This window comes from Azolla caroliniana, unplaced genomic scaffold (genome assembly GCF_043228905.1).
Source record: "Azolla caroliniana isolate FFs.n. ecotype wild unplaced genomic scaffold, voAzoCaro1.0.p SCAF_16, whole genome shotgun sequence".
In the NCBI taxonomy this organism is placed as follows: Eukaryota; Viridiplantae; Streptophyta; class Polypodiopsida; order Salviniales; family Salviniaceae; genus Azolla; species Azolla caroliniana.
In genome coordinates, this window is record NW_028230451.1 from 3,823,838 (window position 1) to 3,839,706 (window position 15,869).

The following is a 15,869-nucleotide window of genomic DNA, read 5'->3' on the forward strand; positions in this document are numbered from 1 at the left end:
ACTATTTTTCTCGTTCAAAGCATTTATCGGGCTCCACCAACACGACGTCTTACGACCAAATAAGTCGTCGCGAGTCTCCTTCTTCGTCATTCTCATCTAAAGTATTGTTATGAGCTTTGGGTAGTATACATATATGACATGTTGTGAACCAACTAGTCGTCCTCACGTGCTAAACATCCTTTTTCTCTCGGACCCCTCACGAAATTGCTCGTTCCAAGCATTTCTCGGGCTCCACTGATACAACGTTTGTCTTACGACCAAATAAGTCTTACAACCTTTTTGTATTCTCTGGTTGGTAGTGTTAAGTGTTGGTGGCGAATACATAACACACACCGGCTCACTCACTACATTAGGATTGAAGGGCTTTGATTTTTGCATGTGTGGTATACAGGCAAGCCCCATGGACCAGAAACCTTCATCTGCTCTTCCTCTGTTGTTGTCTACCGAGGAGGTGAGTCTGTATTTCCTACTGAAAACAAATCATTATGAAGTGTTCGATTGAACTCCGCATGATGTTGGTCAATCTAGCTTTATGCATATATGCATATATGTATGCATGTTTAGTTAATGTGTGGTTTCATTGTCAAGACTCAAAATGCATTTTATTAAGAGAGAAAGGTTCGATTTTGCTTCCATAGATAATGTTTGCAAATCAAAGAAATGTTATCAGTTGTTTTCGTGGATCATCTATCTCTTGTATGTTCTCATAACAATAGAAATTCTTAACCCTAAACCCTTCGCTGGCTTATGTGAGCGAGCCAAGCTCTCCATTTGAGTTATCAGTGGATTATCTCTGGGTGGACCATATGATGATACAATGTAAGATGATCCGGAAAGTAGTAAGTGTTTCAAATTCCCCATAATTGGCATTGTCTTTGAGATTTCCTGTAGGCGATGAATGTCATATCTTACATTCACATCGTCTGAGCATGACATATAGAGAGAACTTGCTGTATGCTTGTACATTGTTGCTTTTCAATTGAGTTTTTGTCAATTAGCCACTTCATTTACAAAAGCAGAGGCAGTTTGGACTGATTTCAGTTTTCCAGTAAAGTTGTTCTTCCTGAGATTAACTATTTGGGTGTCTTCCATTCACTGTAAAAATTATTTCTTCATGGTTAGGTTATCTTGAAACTTAAATGCAATGCTGCGAAATATGATTACTGCAAGCGATATAAAGCCATGTATTCAAGTATTCTTGGCGGGATTACCACAGATCCAGCCATGATGCACATCCCACTTGATGATCACATGGTTCATCGAGGGCATGGGGTGTTTGACACAGCTCTCATTATAGACGGGTATGAAGTGTTCTTTGTTGTGTTGCAAATATTTACACCTCTGAATTCGTTTGTAGTTGTGCAATATGCTCAGATAAATATTTTTATCTTTGATGATTTCTGCCGTTATCTTAACGTATTATGTCATGTAGAGAGTTAGCAATAATACTACTTGATTTTGTCTACTTCATGTTGTAAGTCCAATTGTTAATACTATGGGTATATACACCTGAAGTTTGAACACATGCTTGATGTCCTGCTGATGAGGAAATCATGTACACACATGCGTATATACATACATATGTATGTATGTATGTACACATGTATGTATCACATTTATCAGACATAGAAGACAGTTAGGTTCCTAATACAACTGGTATAAGGTAGAGTCAGCCTTAGACCAGTCCTACTAAGAAAACCAAACTGCCTTCACTCTAAACTTTATTCCACCTCAGAGAAGTTAAAATATTGCAACTAAATGCATGATGAAAAGCATTTTTGTAAATAACCAATATCTAGTATCTATTCTGCATATGGATTGAGACAATTGGATTTTCCTGTTTTATATTTCTAGATATCTCTACGAACTTGATGCACACTTGGACAGGCTTCTTAAATCGGCAGCGATGGCAAGGATTACTCCTCCTTCAAGCAAAGAAATGCTAAAAAATATCCTTGTGGAAACCGTATCAGCTTCTTGTAGTCGAAATGGTCTTCTACGCTATTGGTTATCGGCAGGTCCAGGAGGTTTTGATCTTTCTTCGAAAGAATGCATATGTAGCACTTTCTATGCAGTGGTAGTAGTCTCTCCTGGGAAACAGTCTGAATCATATGAGTCAGTAAGAGTCATTACATCTTCTATACCAATGAAGCCAACCCAATTCGCAATAATGAAAAGTGTCAACTATTTACCCAACGCATTGTCACAACTAGAGGCTGAAGACAAAGGTGCATTTGCCGGAATTTGGGTTGATGATGACGGATATGTTGCAGAGGGGCCTAATACAAATGTGGCATTTGTAAACAAGGATGGGGAATTGCTTATGCCTCCATTCGACAATATACTCTCAGGATGCACTGCCAAGAGAATTCTTGCACTGGCCCATCAATTGCTAGAGGTTTCAGAATACCAATCTTGTCCATTGAAAGGAATCAAAGTAGGTCCTATATCAATGGTAGAGGGGAAAAATGCATCTGAAATGATGTTAATTGGCAGCGGGCTTCCCATTATTCCCATTATCCAATGGGACCAACAAACAATTCGAAATGGTAATATTAGTTAAGTTATTTTCAAAAATCTACTCACACACTCTCACGTACATTTATTTACACCACTGATATATTATAGAATAACATGCATACATCCAATATTGTGTTATTAACATCTTCTCTTAGTGAGCTATGATAATGTGTGTATACGATGGCAGGCCAACCCGGTCCGATAACTATTGCATTGCGGAACCTTGTGCGAGAGGATATGTTACATGGTTCACATACACATCGTGAACCTGTTCCTTACAGAAACTCAGAGTGAATGAGAACATTCGCACAGTGTTCATTCTGCTCCTTCAACCATTATATAAGAATAGGGGGAAATATCAATAGAATAAAGAAGGAAATGCCTTGGACCAATCAAACTTGTAAAATCAGTTAGGCGTTGCTACTGTTTAATGTTGTGCAGATTCAAGGTGAAAGATGTATGTAATGGAAGATAAGACTATGAAGATCTATCTATCTATCTATCTATCTATATGTATGTATGTATGTATGTATGTATGTATGTATGTATGTATGTATGTATGTATAGATAGTCAGCTTTAAACCAGTTGTATTAAATGTTTTCTAAAATTAGTAAGAGATGTATCAACCCTTGAACATCATTTTCTCTGAATACATGCCTTCATTCATATGTAGACAGGACCATGTCTACATAATACCCTAAGCCTTCATTTTTTTCATTCAAGTCGCATACTTTTTTGGATAAATATCTGATGGTGTAGAACAAACGCGTCCTTAGAAACACACCATGCATTGTTTGTGGTTGCAATTCCCTCTCCAGGCCTCATTATAACTTGGTAGCAAATAGTCACGAGCTTGCCCCATACATACATACAAGTTTAGAACTATTAGACGCATATGACCATTTCATGGTCCCTCTAGACTTGACTTGTATAGGGGGGGGATGCCTAACTCATTGATGGCCGCTATTCTTTATTTTATTACCTGACTGAGTCCAGTTTCATAATCATGATTCATAACCATCAGAAAACTTTAGATTTTGTTGAATGGTTAGTGTGATCAAGGTACTAACCAAGAATGTGGGTTATATAATAATTCAGGAATTTTCCCTTTCCCTATTGGCCAATCATATCACGACCTCTTGTTTGAATAGTTGGCGATTGTCTGAAATAAATGCAATCTATAAAGGCAAAGAATGCTCAAATGCTACACTCATGAATTCTAAGAGAAGGGTAGTTGGTGTTCAAGTCCAACCAAGTGTTTTGATCATTATTTGCAAAGCCATATTTTCTATTAAAAGGTTGCATATATTGTAAAAACACTTGCTCACTAGGCATTGATATTGTTTTAGAACCTTGCATTATTTGTAAAGGCATTTTTTCCACAAGATGGCTACATATTACATGTTGAGTTCTCTGTTAGCATGTGCTCAGAAGGCACAAATATTGCTTTGGAATAATAGGTCGTGTAACATCATTTGTAAAGCCATATTTTCTACAAGAGTCATAAAGTCATCTCCTATGAGAAGGCTACAATTTGCATGTGAAGAGATTGCATGTGCCAAGTTAGCCTTTATAAGGTACAATATTACCATTGTTCAATGATAGTGTAAGTAAGTTTGCAAATTATAATACATTAATTATATGCATTTACCTGTTTCATTGGTTTTTAGAATTATATATAACATTGCGTGCTTAATTTGATGCATAATTGTTGCACATACATAGAGATAGTTTGTGGACAAATTAAATTGTCATCTGTATGCAACTTTATAACGCATGTTTGGATATGTATAAATACGTGTTCATTAGAGTATAAAATGCCTTAATTATTTGTTTCTCAACAAGTTTGTAGCATTCCCATTTATGGTAAAACCATGTAGGTATTTTATCAACCTCCCTACCATTATGTCTGAATGGGATTTTGATGTCCGAAATAAGTATCATATGTGAGCTCTAAGTTACTGTGCTCTTATTTCTCAGGTTGGTTCAAACTGGCATAAGGAACTTCTAGTGGGAACTAAAATCTACTTAGTTCCATTCTTGATGAAGTTATATATAAACAAGGAACGAGTCTTATGTTACGAAGTCTCACTTTTCAAGTAAAAAGTAAAGAACCCTCACATATCCATGACGTGAATCAATGGAGTGTCTCACTCACTTGAATTCATCCAATGTTCACTCAACCAATCACATGTTGTGCTAGCTCATCCAATCTCCTGGCCTTCCAATGCTTCACACTTGTCATGAAATGTTATTTTAAGCAATTTCAAGAGTTTTAGGGAGCTAAGTAAAAATTAAACTAAACAAGCGATAGATACAATGTAATAATTACTAATGCATTATGCATTGCGGCCTAGCTACCCCATTGTCTATTGGAATTTGACCTTGTAGAGGTGTGTGGCACACATTAAACCAAGGATGTGCACTTATGATTTGCAAGGGCGAATAAATCCAAAGCATTAGGTTTTGTTAGAAAGTTTTCTTCCCACATCCACATTGTTGTAATTTGCTTAGCGAGCTTAAATGCATACTATTTGACTTCATACACAGCCATCATTATAAGATTGGGGAGATTAAACAAAGTTTAGTTACAAACAAAAAATGCAAAATGCTGAAATATACCATCATGTAACGTTGTCAAAGAGCTATAAATGAGGAATTGGTCACCAATGAATGCCAAGATTAAGATGCATATATGATACAATGAGGGAGCTATAGGTTATACATGGGTCGATCGGTCCATGGCCCTGAGACATGGCCATTTTCACACACATAAGCCCTCACTACAGGTTCTCCATGTGGACCCATGTGGACTCAAATAAGCAAAATGCAGATCCAACATTGGTCGTTTGGCATGCATATCCTTAAGGTTCCTCCACATATGTGAGCTTTTGAAATTCTTGAATACCCCTCGGAAAAGTTTGTATTTCCTTTTAGTATGTCCGCATCCTGGCCAATCACAAATGAAGAGACTATCGGCTCAGAATCGGTTTGCAAGGAGCTTATTGCCTTGCTCACTAGATAAGTTGCCACATCCAAAGGCCATATGGCAATGCTTGAGATGGCATCTCTTGTCACATTCTCGGAAAAAATGACGTTTCTTTTCACCTTTCCAAGGATCCTCATAGTTTTTCCGATGATTCTTGTTGGCTTTCCAAAGATCCTCACTACTTTTCCAAAGGTCATCACCATTCTCCTCAAGAATCCGATCACTTTTGCTTTGCGGACGTCACTCCCCGCTTTTTCGGAGGATTCCAATTGCTTTCCTGATGACATTCCTCGCTTTTCGGAGTATTCCTACTGCTTTCCTGATTGTGATCCCAAAGGCTTTTCAAAGATCGTCATTGCTTTCATAATTGTTCTTCTTTGCCTGATTTAGATGAGGATTGCTAGCTCACACCATCATTGAATCAGTATAATATGGAACCTTACAATCTATGGCAATAACATGTTCCTCAATGGCGAGGCATCACTGTGATGATAGGTAGTACCTTCCTTATCATTAGAGTCATGATGATGATGGTAGTAACAAGGTATAACATCAATATGTCCTCTTTCCATGGCCATCAAGCCATGAGATGAGTCCTCTTCACCACAGGAATGTTGATGAAAACCAGATCCAGATGTGGTACTCATTTATCCATGAAGAGTTCTTTCTTCTTCATCTTCATGGATTTCTTTTTTAGAACTTCCTGCAAGAAGCGCATCTTGCACACCAGAACCAGTTGTGTTAATTACTTCTATATGATGGCTTTTCTTATGAGGCTTGTTGTGAAGGTTCCATGCACATAAGAGGCATAGTGTACAAGTGAGAAGAGTCCATGTACCAAAAGTCCTCCCATGGATTTCAGTCACTGCAAGAAACATCATAATCCATTAATCCATCAGTCCTTTTTCTTGAAAGCGTTGAATTAGATTCTATACAATACACAGATTTACAAGGTAATGTATTAGATTATATCCAATATCCACATGACAGCTGTACAAAGTGCACGGGGGGGGGCACATGAACGCTGTAGAAAACAAAACAACTACTTTTTACATCTTGTGTGGCAAAGAACCAAAGCCATTTCTTCCTGTCCCTTTCCACCTTTTTCATAATAGGCCCATTCCTTGGCCTATTTCATGCAGGAAAAGGAACCTTGGCCTATTATTAAACAAACATTTCCCCATAGTCTCCCTTGTTTACTAATGTTTCCTTGAGAGTCTCAATAGTGAACATACTTTGAACGAGCTGCTTTGTACGCATGAAAAAGCAAAGGACGATGCTTCAGTTTTGGTTCCATGGGCCATATTTGACCTCCAAGGATGATTATTATAGTAAAATCTATCAGTCTGTCTATCCAACTATCTCTAGGCGCAACGTCTATTTATTCACAAAATACTTGAACATCGAGAGGCAGTACTCAATTCCAAATATAAGAATGCTTCAGATTTGGTTCCATTGGCCATATTTGACCTCCAAGGATGATGATGATGATAGTAAAATCTGTTTGTCTGTTTGTCCATCTATCTTTAAGCACAATATTTTTTTCTATATATCTTTTTTCCTTTTCTTTCAAACATTACATTACATCAGATTTGCAGTGAATGTGACTTCTTCTTCGATCCAAAAACAAAAGCCAGCCATATGTGGCACAACATTTTGATTTTCGTTCCTCTCTCAGAGGATAGATGAGTTACCGAGGGTCTGCGAGAAGAGAGCCACCCGCAGCGCCCAGATGTTCACAAAGCCAAACCACACAGAGCTAAGGCGAACCAAGCCCACGAAGAAAAGCCACCATCCCAGAGGCCTCATCCTCATAACCTGCTCCAAACTGCAAGATCTATCTGATTGCATACATACCTGCACATACATAAGTTATAACTATTAATAATATAGGGTTTAGGGTTTAGGAATCAGCAACGGTTCGGTTTAGGCTTTACTGGCTTGGCCTTGTCCAAGCCAAACTGGTTAAGCCTAAAGCGGTTTGGGGTTCTCAAACCTGGACCGAACCGATCCCTAGACCGGTTTAGGCTTAACCAATTTGGAGCCGCTTTAAGCTTAACTGGTTTGGAACAGGTTTAGGCATATGTGGAGAAAGACGTCAAGGCAGAAACAAATGACATTAAAAATGATGAAATTGTGGAGACAAAATGCACATGTGGAGGAAGAAGTCAAGGTAGCAAAAGCTCTAGAAACAAATGACATGAAAAATGATGAAATTGTGGAAGATACAAATATGAAAGACAAAGAAGAAGAAGAAGAAGAAGCAATCAAGACTAAAGAATATATCAATGTTGAAGATATAGTGCCTATATCGGTAGCAAGTGAAGCACCTATTGAAGAAGAGGGTGCTACCACTATTGCCAATGATGATAGTAAAGAAAACTGAAGATAGTGCAAAGTATACAATGTGTTGAAAAAGAGTCCACAGAAGAGGTAATTACAAAGGCAGATATTGATTAAGTTAATAATGGTAGTAATAACAAGAAGAAGTTCAAGAAAACATTTGATGATGAGCTGAATCAGAAGTGCCTTGATCAATCTCAAAAGATCTCAATCCTTGTTCATGTTTTAAGCATTTTTAGCACATATTAACATGACATGATTCCAATGTATGATGATGGCTTGTAATGTTAACAACAGATGGGGAAGTGAAATTAGTTTTCTGATGAGAGGTGGACTTTATAAAACTATAAATTCTTACTTGAAGGCGTGTAGGCTATAGGCGTTTTAAGCTCGATTGAAGGACTCAGGAGGTCCTCTTCGTCGTTGTTACGGGCATGACCATTTAATATCCCGTGGTGAGAATTTACCGTAGTATTCTATACACGTGGATAAGTGTGAGGGTTAAACAAGAGTGTAAAGAAGGGGAGGATTACTTTTAATCCTCGGGATTGAGACAACCCATTAGGTCAAGTGTGAACTTGCCTGGGGGCCTTGGGTATCGCTATAAATAAGAGGCCTAGCTACCCTCATTTGATAATCTTTGGACTACATCGAGACTTTGCTCTTGTGGTGGGTCAACTCTTGTAGCGAGCGCACCAGCACCAGGTACGACTCGACGCCACGGCGGTGGTATGGGACGCCGATCGAGGCTCAAGTCCATCTCGATCCCTTCGCTCGGGGGTGGTCGGGTGGATCGGCACCCTTCTTTCTCTTTCTCCTTTCTATCTATCATTTGTTTATCCTTATCTTAAGCTTACTTTAGTACTAAGATCTCTAATATTTGGTATCAGATTTATGTACTAATGTTTCTTTGTTTTTCATTTGTCGTTTGATTGATGGTGATCGATCGATGTGCGGTCGGCCTTGATCCAGACAACGATCAACAAAGAACTTCGGTAACTCTTTCCAGAATTTTTTTTTCTATTCTCTCTTCTCCCATCTAATCATGTGTTTAGTTTATATGTCATTTTTTTTCATTAAGTCAATGATGTTGTAGTGGTCTTTAATTGATTATCTAAAACGTTTACATATGTGCACGAGGTCAATACCTCATTTGACATATTAATAATATGTGATGAGTGTCGTATGCATACGAGGTTAATACCTCAATTACGTATTACGTTCATGAACATATGTTACGTTTGCGTATGAGTTTAATACCTTGATTTGTTGTAAACGATATGCGGTTGGTCTTGTATGCGTAAGAGGTCAATACCTCAATTGCGTATTACGAATATCTCTTATTTGTGGATGTTTCGTGTGCGTAGAGGTATATACCTCGATTACGTATCTCGATCACATCATTTGTGGCTATTTAATATAACGATATGTTTAATATAGGCATATGTGGTCACATATATACGTATTTGATCGTATATATGTGATAAGTAAACATATGTGTATATTCGTTATTACGTGATTATATCGAAAGTTGTCCTTGTCGAGAAAAGGATGTTGGTGGTTGTCCTCACATTTTTGTGAGAATGGCATTGTTACCATCCCTTTTTCTACAATTTTTTATTGTTGATAACCCCGTTGATGACCTCGATTTCGTTACGTAAAGAAACGCCAATAGCCATAATGATGTTGAGTACGTAGGGCTTGACCCACTTCAAGTGAGGTCGCTCCAATGACGCACGTATCCAACATCCCTCCCTCGTTACATGGATACGATGCCACCATGAGCTCGTTCTTACGAGAGGCATTCGTAATGACGTGACCATGTGATGGGCCACTTGAGCCTACTACGAAACGAGGGCTCATTTGGCTTGACCATTAGGTTGCACTTTGGCGTATGCCATCGTAATTACGAGACTTGAGGTTAGGTAACGTACCAACATAGTTTTGGTAAATGAGGGCGAAATAAGGACCCTTTACATATATGTTCTTTTAGAAAAAACATATATGATCTCGCATATCTCTTATACGCATCAAACATTAAGCATTCAAGAAGAGTAACTTACTTGGTTGGCTCAAGTGTTTAATGTATTTGTTCTCGAGGTTTCGAGTTCAAATATGACGAAGACCATACAACATCCTTCATACATATGACTATAACACATGTTTAGACTTAAGGTCTAAGTGCACCTCGGGGTCCTCGTAATAGGACTTAAAGAGTCGAAACCATATATATGGGCACCGAAACATAATTTATTGTTAACATTTTTTTTGTGTATAAACTATTCATGACGCGAACATACATGGTTGAGCCTCGGGGAGCCACCATGAAAAAATTGATATAGAGATCAGGGAAAGACATTTATTTGTCACCCCCATGGTTTTTAAAACACCTTTGTGTTACCATAGTAACCTGATCTTAAACCTCATCTCATACGTCTAGAGGGGTATTGACGTGAGATCATGATATCGATTAATGTTTGCCCATGATATGTTTACATCACGACATGATGTTATGACTATCTCTCTGACCTTATCCTATTTCTTTTCCAGAAATAATCTTTAATGGCTCAAATTAACGACCCGATGTCATCCATTCAAGCGGAAGGAACTCAAGGGAATCCTCCTGGACAAATGTCCACTGAGATGTATTTGGCACAAATAACCCAATACCTTAGTTTCACCGCTCAACAGATGACAGAACTTCGGCAATCTCAAAGTGCTCTCGAGGCACGTGTCATTAGTCTACAATGTGAGACTAATAGACCTTATGAGCGACAAGGTGAACCATCATTTGTCATTAAGCCATTTACGGGAGACAAAAAGGAAAGAACCGAAGAAGCAATTTGCACATGGCTGGGACGATGGGAGTCTCATTTTGAGCTCTATCCCACGCCAGATAGTACGAAGATTGCATATGTCGGCCGAGAACTCAGGGGTAAGGCCGCCGCCTGGTGGCGTGGGCTCCGTACTATGGGGAAATTGCCCGATACCTGGAGAGATTTTGTCACGGTTTTTAAGGGCCAATTTTTGCAACCTCCCTCTCGAACCGAGGCAGCACAAGCTTTAATGAACCTCTCTAGCAGGAAATTTTCCTCGCTAGAAGACTATGTTCACCATGCTAGAACCCAAATCCAAAAATCGGGTCTAGAAGGGGACAATTGGTTGATAGCTTGTTTTGTCAATGGCATCCCCAATTCGGACTATCACTGGATAGTGCACGATAAGGATCCAAAATCCTTCGAAGAGGCCGTTGAAATAGTTCTTCGCTATCAACGCACTTCAAAGAAGGAGCATAACAAACCCAACGAAGCGCCCGGGACTAAGCAGTCGCAATTTGTTGGGAAACGCAAGACACCCAACGAATTCCTGGATCGCGATTGTAAGCGACAACATCCTTTTTGTGTATTCTACAAAAAGAAGGGTCATACAAAAGATCAATGTCGAAAGCTCCAACGGAAAGAGCACGACAACAAAGCTAAACCTGCAGACCATAAAGGTCAGATTCCTAATGTCCTTCAGGTCTATACACATCATTTAAGTAATTGTCAATGTTCTTTCCCTCACTATGTATTGGGTCCCAATGATTTACTACGTGCAAACGGGTATATCAATGGATCTCCCGTACAATTTTTATTTGATTCAGGAAGCTCACACAATTTTGTGAATGATCGTTTGGTTCAGATATGGGGAATCCAACCCACCGTAAGTGATAACACCTACACGGTGCACTTGGCTGATGGAAGAGTACAATACATCAACGGGGCGATTCATTCATTAGGAATTTCTATTGATACTTATATAGAGGAAGTAGACTTCCATGTAATGAATCTTTGTACCACCGATGTAATACTGGGTTATCCCTGGTTTTATAATAAAAACTCTTCTTTATTTATTGATTGGGTTCGTCATTCCATTTCTTTTGTACTGAACGATTGTACGCATTTTATTCAATGTGTAAAAAAACAATCCCTCTCGATTGTTTCCTCGTATCCATCAATATCTGAGTTGTCTTGTTCTACATTATTTTATTGTGTACTTGATCTGGACATTCACATTTACAATATCGATAATGTCCCGGTTCAATTAACATATCTTGAACAACAACAACTTGATGAAATCTTAAATGATTTTCATGATGTTTTTCCAAGTGAACTACCTGATGGGTTACCTCCTAAACGTAATATAGACCATCGTATAGATATTGTACCTGGTGTTGCACCAATAAGTATACCTTCGTATCGCTTAAGTCGATCCGAAGAAGATGAGGTATCTAAGCAACTCAAGGACTATTTACAAATGGGTTATATACGTTATAGTAAATCTCCATGGGGTGCACCAGTTCTCTTGGTTAAAAAGAAAGAGGGCACATGGTGTATGTGTATTAATTACCGACGCTTGAATAAAGTGACGATTAAGAATTTGTACCCATTGCCCCGGGCTGACGATCTAATTGACCGTCTCCAAGGAGCTCGGTATTTTACGAAACTTGATCTCCGTACTGGCTACCATCAAATACGAATAAGTGAGGACGATGTTCCTAAAATGGCATTTCGTACGCGCTATGGCCATTACGAGTTTTTGGTTATGCCTTTTGGTTTGACCAATGCTCCGGCTACTTTTCAACAAGAAATGAATGACATTTTCCGAGAACAACTTGGAAAATTTGTCGTTATTTTCTTGGATGATATTTTAGTTTATAGTCGTACATTACAAGAACATGCTAGACATGTCCGCTTTGTTTTACAAACATTGCGTGACAAACAGTTTTATGCAAAGATCTCAAAATGTGAGTTCTTCAAGATATCAATTACTTATCTAGGACATCTCATAACCGAACGAGGAGTTGAAATTGATCCTTCTCGCATTGAGAAAATCAAGCTTTGGCCCACTCTTCAAAATATTCGAGAAGTTCGATCATTCCTTGGTTTTGTCGGGTTTTTGCGAAAGTCTCTTCGTAATTACTCCCAATTGACGACGCCGTTCACTGATCTTTTAAAAGGTCAAACGCGTAAGTCTACAAAACCTATTGTGTGGAATGCTACACTAGACCTTGCCTTTAAGGAACTCAAGGACCTGGTTTGCAAGGCTCCTTCACTTCTTTTACCTGATCCTTCAAAACCTTTTGAGGTTGAAACCGATGCAAGCGATTATTCTATAGGTGTTGTCTTGTATCAAGATGGTAAACCAATAGCATTCGAGAGTAAGAAACTTGATTCTGCTCAATGTCGGTATACCGTTCAAGAAAAGGAATTATTTGCAGTTATACATGCGCTCAAAACATGGCGCCATTATCTTTATGGAAATCACTTTGTGGTAACTACGGATCATGAGTCCTTGAAATATTTTTGTGACCAACAAGACCTGAAAGGTTGTAAGGCACGATGGGCTGATCTCATCCAGGACTTTGATTTTTCCATACGATATCGTAAAGGTTCCATGAACACTGTCGCTGATGCACTAAGTCGCATCCGTGAAGTTAACATGCTTAGGTTCACTGAAATAACATCAAATCTTTATGATCACCTTCGAGGAAAGTATCCTGATGATAGTTATTTTGCAAAATACTGGGCAAGAGTTGAGTCTGGAACAGACACCACCACATCCTCGAAGGAATACTTCCACATTGTTAACGGTTTGCTCTACCGTAATGGGAAGGTTTGTGTTCCAGATTTATCCGAGGTCAAAAAGAGGATTCTTTTTGAATGCCATGATGCACCCTCAACAGGGCACCCTGGAATACATCGTACACTCGTTCTCATCTCCACTCAATTTTATTGGCCTAAGATGCGTCCTGTCATACATAGCTATGTGACTAAATGTCACCAATGTTAGGTTAACAAAGCCGAGTGACTTAACGCCGCAGGACTTTTACATCCCTTGGACATTCCCAATAATAAGTGGGAAAGTATATCCATGGATTTTATTGTTAGCCTTCCTCGCACCCAAAAAGGTCATGATGCCATCTGGGTTGTCGTTGATCGACTAACTAAAATGGCCAGATTTATTGCTACTAAAACCACGGTAACAGCTCCTGAATTGGCTTACCAATTCGTTGACGAATTGTTTCGTTTTTATGGGTTACCGATGGATATCGTGAGTGATCGAGATCCAAAGTTTACTGGTGACTTCTGGACGCAAGTCTTTAAGAAGTTAGAAACTACGTTGAGCATGAGCTCCACGGATCATCCTCAATCCGATGGACAGACAGAACGAGTAAATCAAATTATTGAGGACATGATTCGAGCATACGTTGGTGCAAAACCAACAAAATGGGAACGTTATCTCCCAATTTTGGAGTTTGCTTATAACAGCTCCAAGCATACGTCGACGGGATATAGTCCTTTTATGTTGATGTATGGTTTTCAGCCACGAGCCCCGATTGATGTTAATATACATCAGGATGAGTTGCGAAGTACGCAAAACTTTCTTCGGGATATGCAAGATATGTTGCATATTGCACGAGATAATATAAAAACAACTCAAGATAGAGCGCGTTTTTATGTCGATCATCATAGGCAACCTCGTGTATTCAACCCTGGACAGAAGGTATTTTTACGTGTACCTCACAATTCTAAGACATTGTCTACGGGTAAGTGCGCTAAGTTAGCCCCATGGTTTTGTGGACCTTTTACAGTCCTCAAACGCATTGGGTCATCAGCCTATCGTCTCGCTCTTCCCGATGGTGTCGGAATTCATCCAGTCTTTCATGTGAGTCGTCTAAAAGAACTTCTAGGTTCTGGCAACAATACAGTTACAACTGAAACTCTGGTTATTTCTGAAGAATTATCTTCTAAACCACATGTACCAGAAAGAATTCTCGATGTTAAAACAAAAAAATTACATACTAAAGAAATCCGAGAATTTAAAATAAAATGGATGGATAAATCAATAAAAGATGCCACATGGGAACGTGAAAATACTCTCAGAACTAATTTCCCTAACTTTCCATTGCAAGAGTGCAATGTTTTAAAGAGGGGGAGTATGTTACGGGCATGATCATTTAATATCCCGTGGTGAGAATTTACCGTAGTATTCTATACACGTGGATAAGTGTGAGGGTTAAACGAGAGTGTAAAGAAGGGGAGGATTACTTTTAATCCTCAGGATTGAGACAACCCATTAGGTCAAGTGTGAACTTGCCTGGGGGCCTTGGGTATCGCTATAAATAAGAGGCCTAGCTACCCTCATTTGATAATCTTTGGACTACATGAAGACTCTGCTCTTGTGGTGGGTCAACTTTTGTAGCGAGCGCGCCAGCACCAGGTACGACTCGACGCCACGGCGGTGGTATGGGACGCCGATCGAGGCTCGAGTCCGTCTCGATCCCTTCGCTCAGGGGTGGTCGGGTGGATCGGCACCCTTCTTTCTCTTTCTCCTTTCTATCTATCATTTGTTTATCCTTATCTTAAGCTTACTTTAGTACTAAGATCTCTAATAGTCGTGGCCGTGCACTATTGCATGGGAAGCAAGCAAAAAGATCCAAAAGACGCAGAAAAGTAAATTTTGTGTTCCGGTTGGATGCAAGATATGGAAAAATGGTTTAGTAGATGGGATGCAAGACACTTGCTTCATGATGCATCACTTGATTCCTCTGTCAATGAGGCCTTTTTGCAATGCCAATGTATCATAACATGGTACAAATGCGGAGGTTCACTCTTCACACATTATACTACACATGTTGCACCTAACTACAAAACCATATTCTTCGCGGAACAGGGAAACCGTACACATCGATATATGTTAGAGCCCATCCCGTTATTTGCCATTCGAACCATTGCTTCCATGCGACTTAGCTCACATGCATTGCGATGTGAGATGGGGCATTGGGGCACAAGTGATGAGAGTGGTCGGCTATGCACACTTTGCCCTAAACAAGTTCAAGAGTTTGAGTACCTTTTGATCATATTCGACCATACTTTCCACATATCTTCGACCAAGCCCAATCCTAGCACGAATTTCTCTCATAACCACAATGTGCACTTTTGATTGCAACATTCATTGGTAAAGTTCTTGAAC

General features: G+C 39.2%; 2 protein-coding genes across 2 annotated transcripts; one reads left to right on the forward strand and one right to left on the reverse strand.

Moving 5' to 3' along the window:
- The first annotated feature begins 372 nt into the window (after positions 1-372).
- Positions 373-3,027, forward strand: LOC147853656 (D-amino-acid transaminase, chloroplastic-like). Its single transcript, XM_087331851.1, has 4 exons — positions 373-451; positions 1,123-1,301; positions 1,855-2,549; positions 2,708-3,027. Exons 1-4 carry the CDS (start codon positions 377-379, stop codon positions 2,812-2,814), a joined length of 1,056 nt encoding a protein of 351 aa, XP_087187977.1. The 5' UTR covers positions 373-376; the 3' UTR covers positions 2,815-3,027.
- Positions 3,028-5,148: 2,121 nt separating this feature from the next.
- LOC147853657 (ergosterol biosynthetic protein 28-like) lies at positions 5,149-7,325 on the reverse strand. Its single transcript, XM_087332386.1, has 2 exons — positions 7,205-7,325; positions 5,149-6,375 (listed from the first exon to the last, which is right to left on the reverse strand). The coding sequence occupies exons 1-2, from the start codon at positions 7,323-7,325 to the stop codon at positions 6,158-6,160; spliced, it is 339 nt and encodes a 112-aa protein (XP_087188512.1). The 3' UTR covers positions 5,149-6,157.
- Positions 7,326-15,869: the final 8,544 nt, after the last annotated feature.